Source organism: Kwoniella shivajii, chromosome 7 (assembly GCF_035658355.1).
Source record: "Kwoniella shivajii chromosome 7, complete sequence".
Classification (NCBI taxonomy): domain Eukaryota; kingdom Fungi; phylum Basidiomycota; class Tremellomycetes; order Tremellales; family Cryptococcaceae; genus Kwoniella; species Kwoniella shivajii.
This window is the reverse complement of record NC_085914.1, coordinates 174,210-187,978: the sequence shown is the minus strand read 5'-3', so window position 1 is coordinate 187,978 and position 13,769 is coordinate 174,210. Positions and strand designations below refer to the sequence as shown.

Below are 13,769 nucleotides of genomic sequence, written 5' to 3'. Positions count from 1 at the left end.
GTTGTAGTGCTGGTCAATCTATCTGTTTGTTGAAAGGGAGGTCCAAGTGGCGATGAAAGGGAAGGGGGAAAAGGGAAAAGGCATAAAGGTTTTCGAAAGGTGATATGAGCGTGTTGCGATGATCGATGAGCGGGTGAAAAAGATCACGATATCAAGGTTGGTTGCAATGATGATTTGATTGACGTTTATTATATGAACGTTGAATGATTAGAGGTGAGAATGGGCGGAAGAGAGATGAAAAGCTATGTTAGCGATGCGCCTATTGCTATGTTTTGATTATGCTACAATCAACGGGAAAGGGATGATTGTGTAAAAGCGATGATCATATAGAATGAAACGAACGATAAAAGTGGGATCTTTTGATATTTGCCACTGAATTCCCGAGGGAGAAGGCGAAGTTTGAACAAGTGATAATAACTACTACTGAAGCTATGCAACGATAGAGATTGATGATTGATGATGAGATGACAGACGATGTGAGAATGTGATCACAAGGAATGTTTAATGATGATGAGTGATAATTAGATGAAATGCTCTTATGTGATCCGATGACGCAGAAAGAAAAAGAAAGAAAGGCGGTGTTTGTGGGACAACAAGAGAGAGAGGGAGAGATGTAAAAAGTTTAAATGCCGATATAAAAAGTGATGATTTTTATCTTGAAGCTTGGCGATGAGGAAAACGTGACAAACAACTAAACACATGAGGGAAACAAAAGTCTTCTTGACTTACAAGGAAATGGAAGTATGTGTCTGTTTTCTTATGATATATCCTCTTCGATCTTGCTTGAGAAGAAAGACTGCGAGTGAGGATTGATGGATGAAGCGATCTATGTGTTATCTCTGTCGATCTTGAGAGATTGTGATCTGATCCGAAATGGAAAACTTCTACACTTTTTTGCACCTCTTGTTTTGTGGAACAAGACTGATCTGCGTAGATGAATCGAAACGATGAGAAAAAGATGAGAGAATGAAGATTGAAGATTGAAGATTCAAATTGAAGATGAAAGTGAAAAGTGCGAAAAAACAATAACAACCAAGTGCAGCAACTGTTTTTTCCCCCTTTCACCCTGTTACACTAGTCTGACTTTTTCAAACTGCGAGGTTCTGTTTTTAGTTGGGAATGAGACCACCCAAAACAGGGGATAAAACGCAAGGCGATGACCCGTGAGGTACAAAATATCAATACGTAACAACGGGTCCCTCTTCCATCCAGGGTATATATATATATGTACTCGACTAGAGCAACGTGGTCTCACCCATAGTAGGGAGATATAATTTCCCTTAAAAACATCTTCTCTACCCGAAACCTGAGATTTCATATGGTAAAATGACGATACGAGTAACACAAGTGACCATACGTCCATGTATCCCCACAGCAATACATATGACTTTATAGTTAGTGAGTAGTGGGAAACATATTGTCGAATGGCTCGTGCTGCTAAATTCTCTGAGAAATGAACCTGTCCGCCATCTCCGAATTCCTTTGCAGTGCCAAAAAAGATGTCCCGCAGATATGTACCGATGAATCAATTGTGAATGGCTCGAGTGAGCATGTAGTGTAGCTGTAGCTGTGCATGCATAAACTGATAATCCCCATCCCCCAAAAGCCGTGCTAACAAATGAAGGAGACCAAAAATTAAGGAAATATATTGAGGAATTTGATTGAGGAATTTGTCCCCGCATCTAGGGGTTGAGATGAGATTACATAATAATACAAAATAACGAAAAAAACACCAACAACTTCTCTTTTAGTCAGATATAACTTGTAATAGACGATTGACGATTGCACGATTGGAGGGTTGAGGGCTGGGTTTTCCCCTTGCTAACTAAGGCTCTGCCCTGTATTACAAAATAAGTTCACTCTCTCTGTATGAAAAGTAATAGAATGGGGAATTCTCGTAATAATACCATATAAAAGTTACCCATATAGTAACTAAATGAGTTCATTCCTCCATTCCGCCGCGGGGCCGATACTCCGATAATCAGTGCTGAGTACGTATTCTTAACCCCCGAATCCGATATAAACACGTTACGTTTATTATTAATTATCCTAAAAAATACTTTCCCCCGCCCGAAGGTACGAGTAGAGAATAGCACAAACAAAAGACGGATTTAGAACAAATAAAAAAAAAATAGAACTTTGGTCAACGTAGGTTGTGTTTGTGTTTGTGTTCGTGTTTGTTTATCATGAATCGTAAATTCATCTTGTCTAGTTGGGACAATCCAGACAGATCGAGCCGTGGACAAACTGTCAAGGTGCACAGCACGGGCCTCCTTCCTGTCTATGACTTCAGTTCTGGCTGGTATCTGATCCATGCAATCCCCCCTCGGAAGTGAATGAGCCAGAAAGGAGATACACATCTCTTTCCTAGCATCTATACAAGTAATCATCCTCACTTTGCACAACACGTTCTTACCTGTGCTCCATAGTTTGGTATGTTCCAGAGTAAGAGCACAAACACACAAGGCCATTGATCTGTTCTACTAACAGGATATCCTCCCACAGCCAGAATCCATCTCCTCATCAATAGTTCATTTCATAATGATTTCGTTACTACTCATTAAAAACCTGACTTTAATCATCTTCAATATCCATCGTACTTCCTTCACCCACATCTCCTTCTTCTTCCTCAATGTCATCCCCATTTCGCCCTTCTTCACTTCCATCCCCAGACCTATTCCTACTTCCATTCCCACGAGACGGAGTGGTATATCCCAGACCTATTCCCATACCCACCCCAACAGTTGACGCACTCATTCTCCCTACTTCAGACCCATTCATACCCGGATGATGTATTATACTCTCACCACCTGCGTCGTCCAACGTAGCTGGATCAAGCTCGATAGGTAATGGACCGAATGATGGGTTTCCCTTATAACCATAAACATGGAGAATAAGTCAGCACGTTATCGACCTCATATCGCTCAACTCATCACTTCTCTGATGGTCAAGTTGAGAAATTTTTCGAAGACAAACTCACTTTCGGAACGGCAAAAGGATCCAAATCCTTCTCGCCCAACCTCCCCGGAAGTCCCGGTAAAGTTGTCGGATCCAAAGATTCCATCTGCTCCCTTAATCCCATTTCCAACAGTACAGTCGACATTGGATCTTGTGGATTTAAACTCAATGCTTGATGGTATATCTTTATCGCTTCACGTATCTCGCCCCGCAGTTGCCAGATCATACCTAAACTTGAATATGCAATTGAATTTGTAGGATCTAATCGGATCGTTAATCGATAGTTATGTTCTGCTTTATCGTAATTTCTAATTTCACCAAAATTCGATCGAGGTGTCAGCGTTTGCAGAGCTTCACGATCAAGGGGATCTTGACAGGATTAACGAACAACCCACCTCATATGCCTATACGCATGACCTAGATTACAGTAAGTGACTGCCCAGACTGATTTGACACCTTGCATTGCCCATGATGCTCTTAAAGCCTTTCTGAAATAACTTGCAGCTTGGTCATATCTGCAAGACAGTTTACGTCAGCCGCTGGCCCATAACGATATTGACGACGAGTACGAATAGCTCGGATCTCAGAGGACCAAACTACCAAATTGAGAGGGGTGAAACACTTGGAATCAAGACGAAAACCATTACCTACTCTTCTTTATTATAAGCCACGACACCCAACTCATTCAACAATAATGGATCAGAAGCATTTATAGCTTCTGCTGCTCTGAAATACTCTTCTGCCAGATGCGATGCTGACAGTTGCAGATGTTCCATGCCTATAAACAGTAAAGGGAGATGTGATCTGTTCAAGCGACATCAATTGAAGATCAGCTCTCAGATTCTTTTTGGATTGATACTATGGATGTCGTGATCCAAAATCGTTTGGCCCCAGGACCTACTTACCCCTGGAACAATCTCGCGGAAGTCGAATAAGCAGTAATAGCTTGATCATGTTCACCTTCATATGCAAACGAGTGTGCGAATGCTATCCAAGCAGGAGCGAATCTTGAATCAATCAAATTTGCTTTACTATTCGTTTGGATTCATTATCAGCTTGAGTACGCCGAACTCACCCTGACGATCCTGGCAGAGGAAAAAACTCGCTCACCTAAAATAACGTCTTGCTTCCGCCCATCGTTTCCCACTGAAATACCACAATCCAACCGCATACCAAGTTGTTGCAGCTTGAGGATCTTGTTCCACCAAATCATGAGCTATCATGAATAATGATGATCTCAGTCGAAGTATATGATGCATACATGCTAGATGAAGTGGAAGTGCTGTTGGATGACCTGGTATTCGTGATAGTATCCTGTAGTACAGGTAGTCAGGATGACAATGTATGTAAGCACTTAATGCGATGAAGGTAGATTGGTTAAGGTAGCGAATTGTTCGTATGAGTTTTATTACTCACTTTGATGTAACATTGTAACAATCTTCCCATTTATACTTTGCGTATAATTCATCTGCTAATCCAACCAAGACATCACAATTATCCCCTAATCCATAATGAGTAGTCAAAGCTTCTCTAGCCTCAGTAACCTCTTTGACATGACCGTCCTATATGATATACGATGTTAGTTTGCGGCACTGCCATTGTTTTTATTTTGGTATGACTAACCTTTTTCAATTTAGTCATGTAAATCATTTTCACAAAATTCGCATCTTCTTCTGAAAGTTGTTTTCGATACGATAAATTACGTATGAATTCCCATTCTATATGATCATTGGATGGGTCAGCACTTCAACCGAATTCCCCCTTTGTGTGAGGATTGGACGATTCCCTCTCCCGCTTATAGCCAAAGTAGAGGTGGACTAATGCTCTTCTTCACATGTGAATCTTTTCTGTGAAGCAGACAAGAGCAATCAATAACTACACTCACCTTCCTTCTCAGACATCATCCCACCTTCTATCAGTTCCCTGAAAGCATCATAATTCTTCACATCCAACATCAAAGCTTCCATGAATGATTCTTTTGCCAAAGCGAACGACGATAATCTTAAATGGAGTAAAGCACGTAAATGACATATCGACGAATGGAGCTGGACGCATCCCGAATGAAAAGTCAGCTCAACGGTCGTCTATCGTTGCGAATTACAGAGTCATAGTAGATAGCGATGCCTCACTTTGATACCTTCGTCCTCTGAAGGTGTATCCATACCTTGGTCACCGACTTGAAACAGAAAAATCGCTGTCAGCCAAACCAAAGTGAAAAGAAACGCATAATGAACTTACCAGTCTCCTTGAATGGATTGGATTCACCTAACAACTCTAGAGCTTCATGATATTTCTCCTGATGTACCTGATGTCGACTTCCATGTCAGTGGAGAAATTCCATTTCGCTATGAGAATATCATTACGTAGGTACGTAAATTAGAGAGAAAAGGAGATCTCACTAAGCATTGTGCAGCTAGATATCTACAAGCTAAACTTTCATCCACTAATCTTCTTCCTCCAATTATCGGTGTATCTGCTATTGCATCATTATTGCGAGCGAATCCATTTTGCCCATGTCCATGTCCATGTTCAATTGGTTCAGGTTGTCCGTTCATCAGATCATCTTCATCAGATTTACCTTTACCTTTTCCGTTGTTACTGATTCTCGAAGATATACTATTCTTGGGTCTTGACGGTGCGGGATCTGTCAATAGTTTTTCTGCTCGAATATAATGTCCAGTAAGGAAATGAGTTTGAGCTAACCAGAATGCATCGTTTGGGTTACCTATACTATATGTCAGCTGAGGTACTCTCATTTCGATACAAAGAAAGAAGAGTCAGCTTACCTGTCCAAGATAATATCTTATCACCCCAGAAGGCGGCGGTCTCATACAAGTGCTGCATTATAGCATCATGTCTCCATATTCTCATCGAGTCAATCATACTCCAGTTGACATCTTCTTCTTCTGCTTGTTCTTCTGCTTCTTGCTCTTGAATCTGAAAATGTAAATGTTCTTCTTCATCTCCATCGCTTCTCACGCTATCTAACAACTCTTGTGAATTAGTCTTTCTCCTAGGTGACGTTCTTCTGGTTCTAGATAAACGTTTTTCTCTTTCAGGTGAAGTTTCACCTAACCTAGATCTGACTCTTGTATTTGAAACTGGTATACCTTTATTGTTGTTGATTCCAGCTGAAGGAGTAGCAGTCTTTTCAGATCCATTAGACGATGATAATCTTGATTTGTTTGAGTCCAATCTCGATTTCGATTTTGGTTTTGATCTAGGTGAGACTTGTGATATACCTCTATTACCTTGTTCCATCGAGCCGATGAAATTCAATTTCTGTTTAGTCTTTGAACGTGATGGATAAGAGAACGAGAAACTGTCGTTACTCCCATTCCCAATTCCATCTCCATCGCCATCCCCATAAGAGATATCCATTGAAGGATCTATCATAGGAGCGAAAGTGAAACTGTTGGACAGGGAAGATCTAGCTGGTAGACCTCTCCTTCGAGATGTCGTCGTCGCTATAGGCGATAACGATAATGCAGGTGGATTCGATGACGACGATGAGGATGGATTGGGAGGAGTGAACATCTGCGGCATGTAGTATCTGGGCGTGTTTCAATGACAAGCTTTCATGTGATCGTTTGTGTGGTGAAAAGTGATCACTTCATTCCGTTGTGGTTATAGTAGATGTGGGATATTTGATTTTCGCTTTGATCTCCCTCTGTTCTTCTCCTCGACGCGTACCAAAACAATAGAAAGCAGCATCACGTGGCATACACGAGTCACATAGGCTGATTACATAATATCATAGACTTTCCCATATGCTCATCCCCTCCTCTGTGCCTGATCGGAGAATTAGTTTAAAATACACGCTATGAGAAAAAGGGTAACCCCTACTGTAATATTAATATTAATAATATGGTGGTGAAAGGGCACGGACACCATCTCACTCTTTTATTACATATAAAAGGTATTTCTCGGCACCGCACCTAGTAAAAATCAGCTTCACAGTAGTAAACAATTCATCATCAAACTCATCACCACCATCAATATCACCGTCATCATCATCATCAATCAACACCTCATCATCATCGTTTCATCTCCCTTCATTCTTGTATATCTATTTCATCGACCCGCCACTCAAGATCAACGCGTGAATCGATAACAAAAGCATAAGCAGTCATGCAACCGCCAATCTACAATGTAAGTCCTTTGTCATTGGATCGTTTTGATCATCGTATGATCGTTCAGTGTAATCACGTCCAACACATTATATTGATAATTTTCACTTTGGTATTGTAGCATCATAGACTTCCACCGGCAGGATCACAGGGCCAACAACAACAGCAGCAGCAGCAGCAACAGGGACAGGGACAGGGTCAAGGGGGACAACAACCGAGTGTGTTGTCAGCGGGGTCGAACGCGAGGTTGATAGAGTTCTTTGATTTGATAAAGAACGAGTTTGAGCAGGTGGGGCAGGATGGGAACGTGTGGAAGCAGCAGAGGGACGAGTACGAGGTGAAGAGTGAGTGGTTTTATCGGCAGTTTGGGGTGGGACGGGGGCGTAGTAACACAATGGATGCTTGGGGTGGGACGGGGGCGTAGTAACACAATGGATGTTTGGGGTGGGACGGGGGCGTAGTAACACAATGGATGCTCGGGGTGGGAAGGGGGCCGAGGATATTACGGGCGGAGGGTGGGAGAGTATAGTGTAGGGTGGTGGGTGGGTGTGAGATCATAGTATAGGGTGGTGGGTGGGAGAGAACAGTGCAGGGTAGTGGGTGGGAGAGAACAGTGCAGAGTAGTGGGTGGGAGAGAATAGTAGATCAGACGACCAACATCACCACAGTATTCACGCTGACACTCACCTGGCCCCCTAGTCCAACAGCAGATTAACGAACTAGGTCTGATCCGACAATCACTATACGAGCTCGAAGCGAATCATGCCAAAGTCAGACAAGAGTGAGTGTTCCTTTTACCATATCGATACCGTGCTGACCAAAGCCAACATGTTCCCAGATACGAAGGTGAAATTGCTCGACTCAGACGAGAATTAGAGATCCGTGGACCTGGCGGAGGACCTTCAGGTGGCTCTGCACCTGGACCAACTTCGCCTCCTGAACTCCCAAGACCAGGACCTGGAAATGATGAAAGACCACCTTATGGGACTTCACTTCCCGGACCACCTCTTAATGGCGCTGAATCAGGAGGATGTGAGTTACTTAAGAACTGATCCCCGCATACTTACGGACTGACTAATTATCGAACAGCACGATCACCTTATCCACCTCCTGGAGGAGTTATCCCAAGACCAGCTTCAACGGATAGAGAAAGAGATAGACGTAACAGGGAAAGAGCAATAGCACCATCAAACGTACCTCCTTCTCCTCCAGTACATCTTTCCGATCTTGATCCTGAAAACGTATCACGAGAACTTCGAAAAGAAGGTAGTGATTGGCAAGCTATGTGGAGCAGTCAAATGAGAAAACAATTGGATGTAGCTTTGGTTCACACTCTTGAGCATGAGACGTGAGTCAGGTTTAATGCCACGAGTAGAAAGGTAACGAGGAGCTGATTTCGTCCATTCTGTTGGAATCGAATTTAGCGTTGTATGCTGTGTCAAGTTCTCAAATGACGGAAAATACCTTGCTACGGGATGTAACAGGACAGCACAGATCTATGACGTGAAATCAGGTGGTAGAGTTACGTGAGTAATGTCTGGCCTGTAAATGGCAACATGTTAGCGAAAACTGATAAGACTCGTATGTTTGCAGGACACTTCAAGATGAAGCCGCTAATCGAACGGGAGACTTGTACATAAGAAGTATCTGTTTCAGTCCAGATGGTAAATTCTTAGCTACTGGTGCTGAAGACCGACAGATCAGGGTGAGTTACTCAGTTATATATCTCGCAAATGATTGTTGACGGTTTCTTCCCAATTTTTTCTTTCAATCATCTACCTTACTCACCGACCACTCACACTGCCTCTTGAACTCTCTTACACAAACTCCTCGACTTACTCACGCATCATCTACCTCAACAGATCTGGGACATAAAACAAAAGCGAATCCGACATCTGCTACAAGGACACATGCAAGAGATCTACTCACTTGATTTCTCAAGAGATGGTAGATTCTTAGTATCTGGATCAGGTGACAAATCAGCTAGGATTTGGGATATCGAGAAGGGATTATGTGTGTTCGATCTGAGAATCGAGGATTTCATTCATAATGAACATGGTCCAATCGATGCTGGAATAACCAGTGTTGCATGTGAGTTTGACTGTCTTTCCCCTTACACGCAAAATTAGTTGTATCGCATTCAATATGATGGGTTTTGTGAGCTAATGCGAGTTAACCCAATAGTGTCTCCCGATGGAAAGTTAGTAGCAGCTGGTTCGCTTGATACTATGGTCAGAGTATGGAACGTACAAACAGGACAACAGGTGGAGAGACTCAAGGGACATAAGGATTCGGTGTATAGGTGAGTGAATAACGTTTCATGACTTCACGCCATATTCGCTATCTATTATCATAATCATAATCATAATCATAGAAATACAACTGACTTTTTCTGCTACATTTCAGTGTCGCATTCTCGCCCGACGGGAAATGCCTCGTCTCTGGATCTCTTGATCGAACACTACGAATCTGGGATTTGACAGGCACCAAACGAGAAGCTGAGACACTGCTTCCCGGATCAAAAGATATTCAAAAGAACTTGGGTACTTGCCAATCGACTTTAAATGGTCACAAGGTGAGTTGAAGATTCCTCATTCTTGTCCTTGCTCGAACGCGTTTGTTCCATCGCGATTGCAAAATAGCTGAACGTTTCTCACTTTTTTAGGATTACGTCCTTTCCGTGGCTATTTCACCCGATGGACAATGGGTTGTATCAGGATCAAAAGATCGATCAATTCAATTCTGGCATATCGCAACTGGACAAGCTCAGTTAATGTTACAAGGACACAAGAATTCAGTCATCTCTATCGATTTGGCCAGAAGTGGTGGATACCTAGCCAGTGGAAGTGGTGATTGCATGGCAAGGATTTGGAAATATGAACCTATCACAGGAAGAGAGTAGATGTTGGTGACGGTGATGGGAGAGAATCTGAGAAGATGATTGTTATTTGGTGTTATTGTGTATTTCGAACACGACGATCCGCATTCTATAAACAAAAGGAAAAAATCTTTGTTCCCGATAAAGTAACCTCATGAATATAGTTCATATCTTATACATAGAGAGATGATATGGTACCTTACCGATTTTCTTGACGTATATTCGATATACTATGGGCACACAAACGAGTCGAGTGACTGAAAAAGATGTATATAATGTTTCCGGGATGAAGCTCAGGGATATAAACATGTACGACGGTTCTGGACTAAGGCTTGTCAAGCTACTCCGGACGACTAGTTTGCATTCTCTGCATGATTCTCGAAACAGCAGGTACGGCATTCCAAAGATGAAACGAGGGTATGCCATCTATGATGCGAAACGGGGAGGTAAGGGTTCTGGGTGACATACCTCGATAGATGGGATGGGAATGATTTCTCAGAAGAAAAAGTCAGTTCCTGATCCTGATTACTAGTACTTTTTGTAGAACACGCGTGCTTGAATGGTCTCAACCCATCTTTGGAAGACCTCGTTTTTCTTTTCTCATTATTGGGTTGTTTCATGAGGAGGAAAAGGAAGAGACGAGAAGGCTGTTCGGGACCTGAAACTAGACATTCAGACTAATACATCATGCTCTCTTTGTCCTGACATTACGCATTGAGTAGCAGGAGGAAGCAGTGGGAAAGGAAGCAGGTGGGGAAACGAGAAGATGGTGATGGTGATGATGGTGGTGGTGATGATGAATCGGGTTCTAGGCTTTTGATCGAGATATAGAAAAAGAAGCCACTTACCATTCTTCTGGCTCTTCAAACGTGAATGATATCAGGCCTCGTTTCATGTTCTGCTTCTGATGGTACGTACTGTTCGATGTCCACTATTCACTGTACAGCTTATCACTTAACACTCACGCTTTCTTGATATTGAAGATATCGTTAAATCGACAACCCCCTGGAATATCTAATCCATCAAAGATGACAGATATATTCAAGATTTGATTTCCATCCATCGATCCTTGATTCCTTAAACTTTGCTACATGGTGTAAGATGTCCCACCACCTTTTATCTCGCAGAAATGGTCAGATACAGCCATCATCTAGGCGAGAGGACATGATTCCAAACTCGTCTCAACGACAATCAAACTACTACCTTTCCCCTTCTCATCATGGTTCATCCTCATCCTCATCACCGAGACGCTCCATGCAAGATGATGATACACGGTGGATTCCAATACCTCCAGTAAGACCTCGTGATTTACCTCAAGACAAAATCCGTTTGACAGATTTACTATCCCCTCGACCATCATTAGATCGAATGCGATCCACTTCTTCTCTTACACATAATACGATTCAATCAAACCGAACAGAACATGTCGTAGATATGGAAGGAAGAGATAAGTCAACCTCAATCAGAAGAACTGGTTCCAAGATATGGACAAAAGCTAAAGAAGTCACTCGAAAAGCATCTATACGCCGTCCAATAAAGAAGCGGAATGAGGGCGGCGAGGGCACTGGTAATATGAATGGTAGTGGTAGCGGCACGAGCGAAGAAGAATGGGAAGTCGTTACTCCACCTTTAGGTTTCTGTGAATCATCGACAGGGGGATCGACATCTGGATCAAGACCAAGACCAAGATCGAGATCAGGTACTTCTGCTTCTGTTTCTGGTTCTTCTGCCATTGACGAAGATGGACTGGGTGACCAAGGTGCAAGAAGGACAGGAACGATTTCAAGAGTCCATCCTCGAACTCAGATTGCTCTTGATATCCCGCAGTCACACTCGCGAGAAAGTGGGAGTGAAAATGATGAAACCTCACATCCGTCAAGTCTAGACTGTGGCTCATCAGGATCAGGGTCAAGAGAACAAAGAAGTTCAGAAGCTCACATATCAAATTACCATTTTCCAATACCACCTACTCATTCTCGGTCAAAATCTCATCCTAATCTCTCTCTCCGAAATCAGACATCTGCTATTGGTGTACAAATCGTTAGACCACAGCGAAGTTGGTTAGAAGGTGGATCAATAACACTACCAGAAGATAGAGAATTGGAAAGGACATTGCCATCAGATCATCCGTTCAACTCACCTCGTTCAATACAAACTCATTCTCATTCGCACTCACACTCCTACTCTCACTCCCAAGCACACTCTCAAACTCCATCGCATTCTCCCTCTCAACCGCAACTACAGACTCGATCCCAATCCCTATCCCAATCACAATCCCATCCTCATTCCCAACAGTCGCATTCAGACACGCACTATCATTTTAATTCTCCCTCTCAAACCCAATCACGAATTCCTCCTGCCTCTAGTCGATCCGAACACACCTCGTCAATACCTCCCATTAAACTACCAGTGTCACATGGTGATGAACCGGAATCTACAAGGTATAACCACCTAAGAGAGCTATTCTCTTCACTACAAATACTAAGGCAAACCTTATATTCACATAATGCAGTCTCAATAAAGATCTTATCATCATCGAGCGACATACTGCCTGCATCAATAGTGATAGGTATCGAAAAGAGGTTAGATCGATATTGGGGAAAATGGACAAATGTCCTGAATTCAGCAGGTCATAAAGTGTCACAATCTTTAGTAGACATTCATCCATGTCAATCTTCCTTAAATAGGGATATACGTCCTGGATCCAGGAATGATATAGGTACATTGATCCAACCTCCTTTGACAAATGATATGATGGAAAGGTTGATCTGGGCCTTGGAGGATAAAGGTCAAGTTGCAAGTGGGACTTATCGGAGAATGTACGGGAGCAATGTCAAAGCAAGAAAGTTGACAGAAGTGGAGGAAGAGCAAGCTGATAATATGGGAATAAGGGATTGGATGATCGGGAAAGAGGAAAGAGAGGAAAGGGAAGAATGGAGAAATCGAATGAGATAAATGGGAAATGTAGACTAGTCAAACGGATGAATGGCTTGTAATGATCACTTCTTTCACCGAAGGCTGTGGCGTAGAATTACAGCACTGATGATCCAAGTGAGACTCGTGCATAATGCAAAATGGGTGACCCATAGATCGTATCAGATTCTACCGTAAGACTACGTCTGTATATACAGATTATTGATTCAAGTAGACCTAGCATCTCCAACAATTACAAGGATCCTGCATTACTTCGATGGACAGTATTGCAACCCGAGTGGAAATTGGTGTGGTTGTTAATTGGGAATTGGGAACCCGTGCACGTTAAGCTTGCTTTTGTCCTTGAAGAAATCATTTTCTACTCTTAGGGTGATATCGTCACCGAGATCTGAGGCACTTGAGGCCACCTCTTGTAGCTCTTTTTGGAAGTTGCTACTGGTTTCCAAATAAACACGATCTGGTTCCATCATGCTTTTCTGATGAGTGAAGAAATGGCCTCATTGACTGGTGGGTCAGCTATCTTTCCATTGTTAAAAGTATCTTTGTAAACAGGTGAATAACTTGCCATTTCATACAAGAATTCAATCACAACAGGACAGTGAAACTCATAATTAGCCGTATGGAGTGAGCCCTATCGCAGCAAATGCATGAAAGGACAGAAAAGGGCCGCACAATGCAAACGAGGATTACACTGAGCAGAGACTTCAAGTGCACGGAACGCGCAAATAGGTATGGGCTCTGTATTTCCTCTCACTCTTGATGTATAATGTGGTAGTAGCTGATACCTCGGGTTCAGTATACTTTAAAATGACGAAGTCATCCTCCTATTATCAAACTGGATATACTGTATTGATACAGCTTTCGGGAAC

General features: G+C 42.5%; 3 protein-coding genes across 3 annotated transcripts; 2 read left to right on the top strand and 1 right to left on the bottom strand.

Annotated features, from left to right (window-relative positions):
• Positions 1-2,574: 2,574 nt before the first annotated feature.
• Positions 2,575-6,504, bottom strand: IL334_005194 (uncharacterized protein; the record flags this gene model as incomplete). The annotated part of the gene is made up of 14 exons (XM_062936907.1): positions 2,575-2,720; positions 2,784-2,871; positions 2,981-3,266; positions 3,354-3,473; positions 3,610-3,762; positions 3,864-3,989; positions 4,069-4,272; positions 4,375-4,520; positions 4,582-4,676; positions 4,844-5,003; positions 5,088-5,134; positions 5,197-5,263; positions 5,358-5,683; positions 5,745-6,504. 14 exons carry the CDS (start codon positions 6,502-6,504, stop codon positions 2,575-2,577), a joined length of 2,724 nt encoding a protein of 907 aa, XP_062792958.1.
• Positions 6,505-7,089: 585 nt separating this feature from the next.
• IL334_005193 (uncharacterized protein) lies at positions 7,090-9,990 on the top strand (the record flags this gene model as incomplete). Its single annotated transcript, XM_062936906.1, has 11 exons — positions 7,090-7,110; positions 7,210-7,432; positions 7,788-7,869; positions 7,927-8,120; positions 8,178-8,436; positions 8,513-8,614; positions 8,682-8,793; positions 8,951-9,179; positions 9,273-9,390; positions 9,495-9,663; positions 9,754-9,990. The coding sequence occupies 11 exons, from the start codon at positions 7,090-7,092 to the stop codon at positions 9,988-9,990; spliced, it is 1,746 nt and encodes a 581-aa protein (XP_062792957.1).
• Positions 9,991-11,220: 1,230 nt separating this feature from the next.
• On the top strand, positions 11,221-12,921 carry IL334_005192 (uncharacterized protein; the record flags this gene model as incomplete). The annotated part of the gene is made up of 2 exons (XM_062936905.1): positions 11,221-11,945; positions 12,012-12,921. The coding sequence occupies 2 exons, from the start codon at positions 11,221-11,223 to the stop codon at positions 12,919-12,921; spliced, it is 1,635 nt and encodes a 544-aa protein (XP_062792956.1).
• Positions 12,922-13,769: the final 848 nt, after the last annotated feature.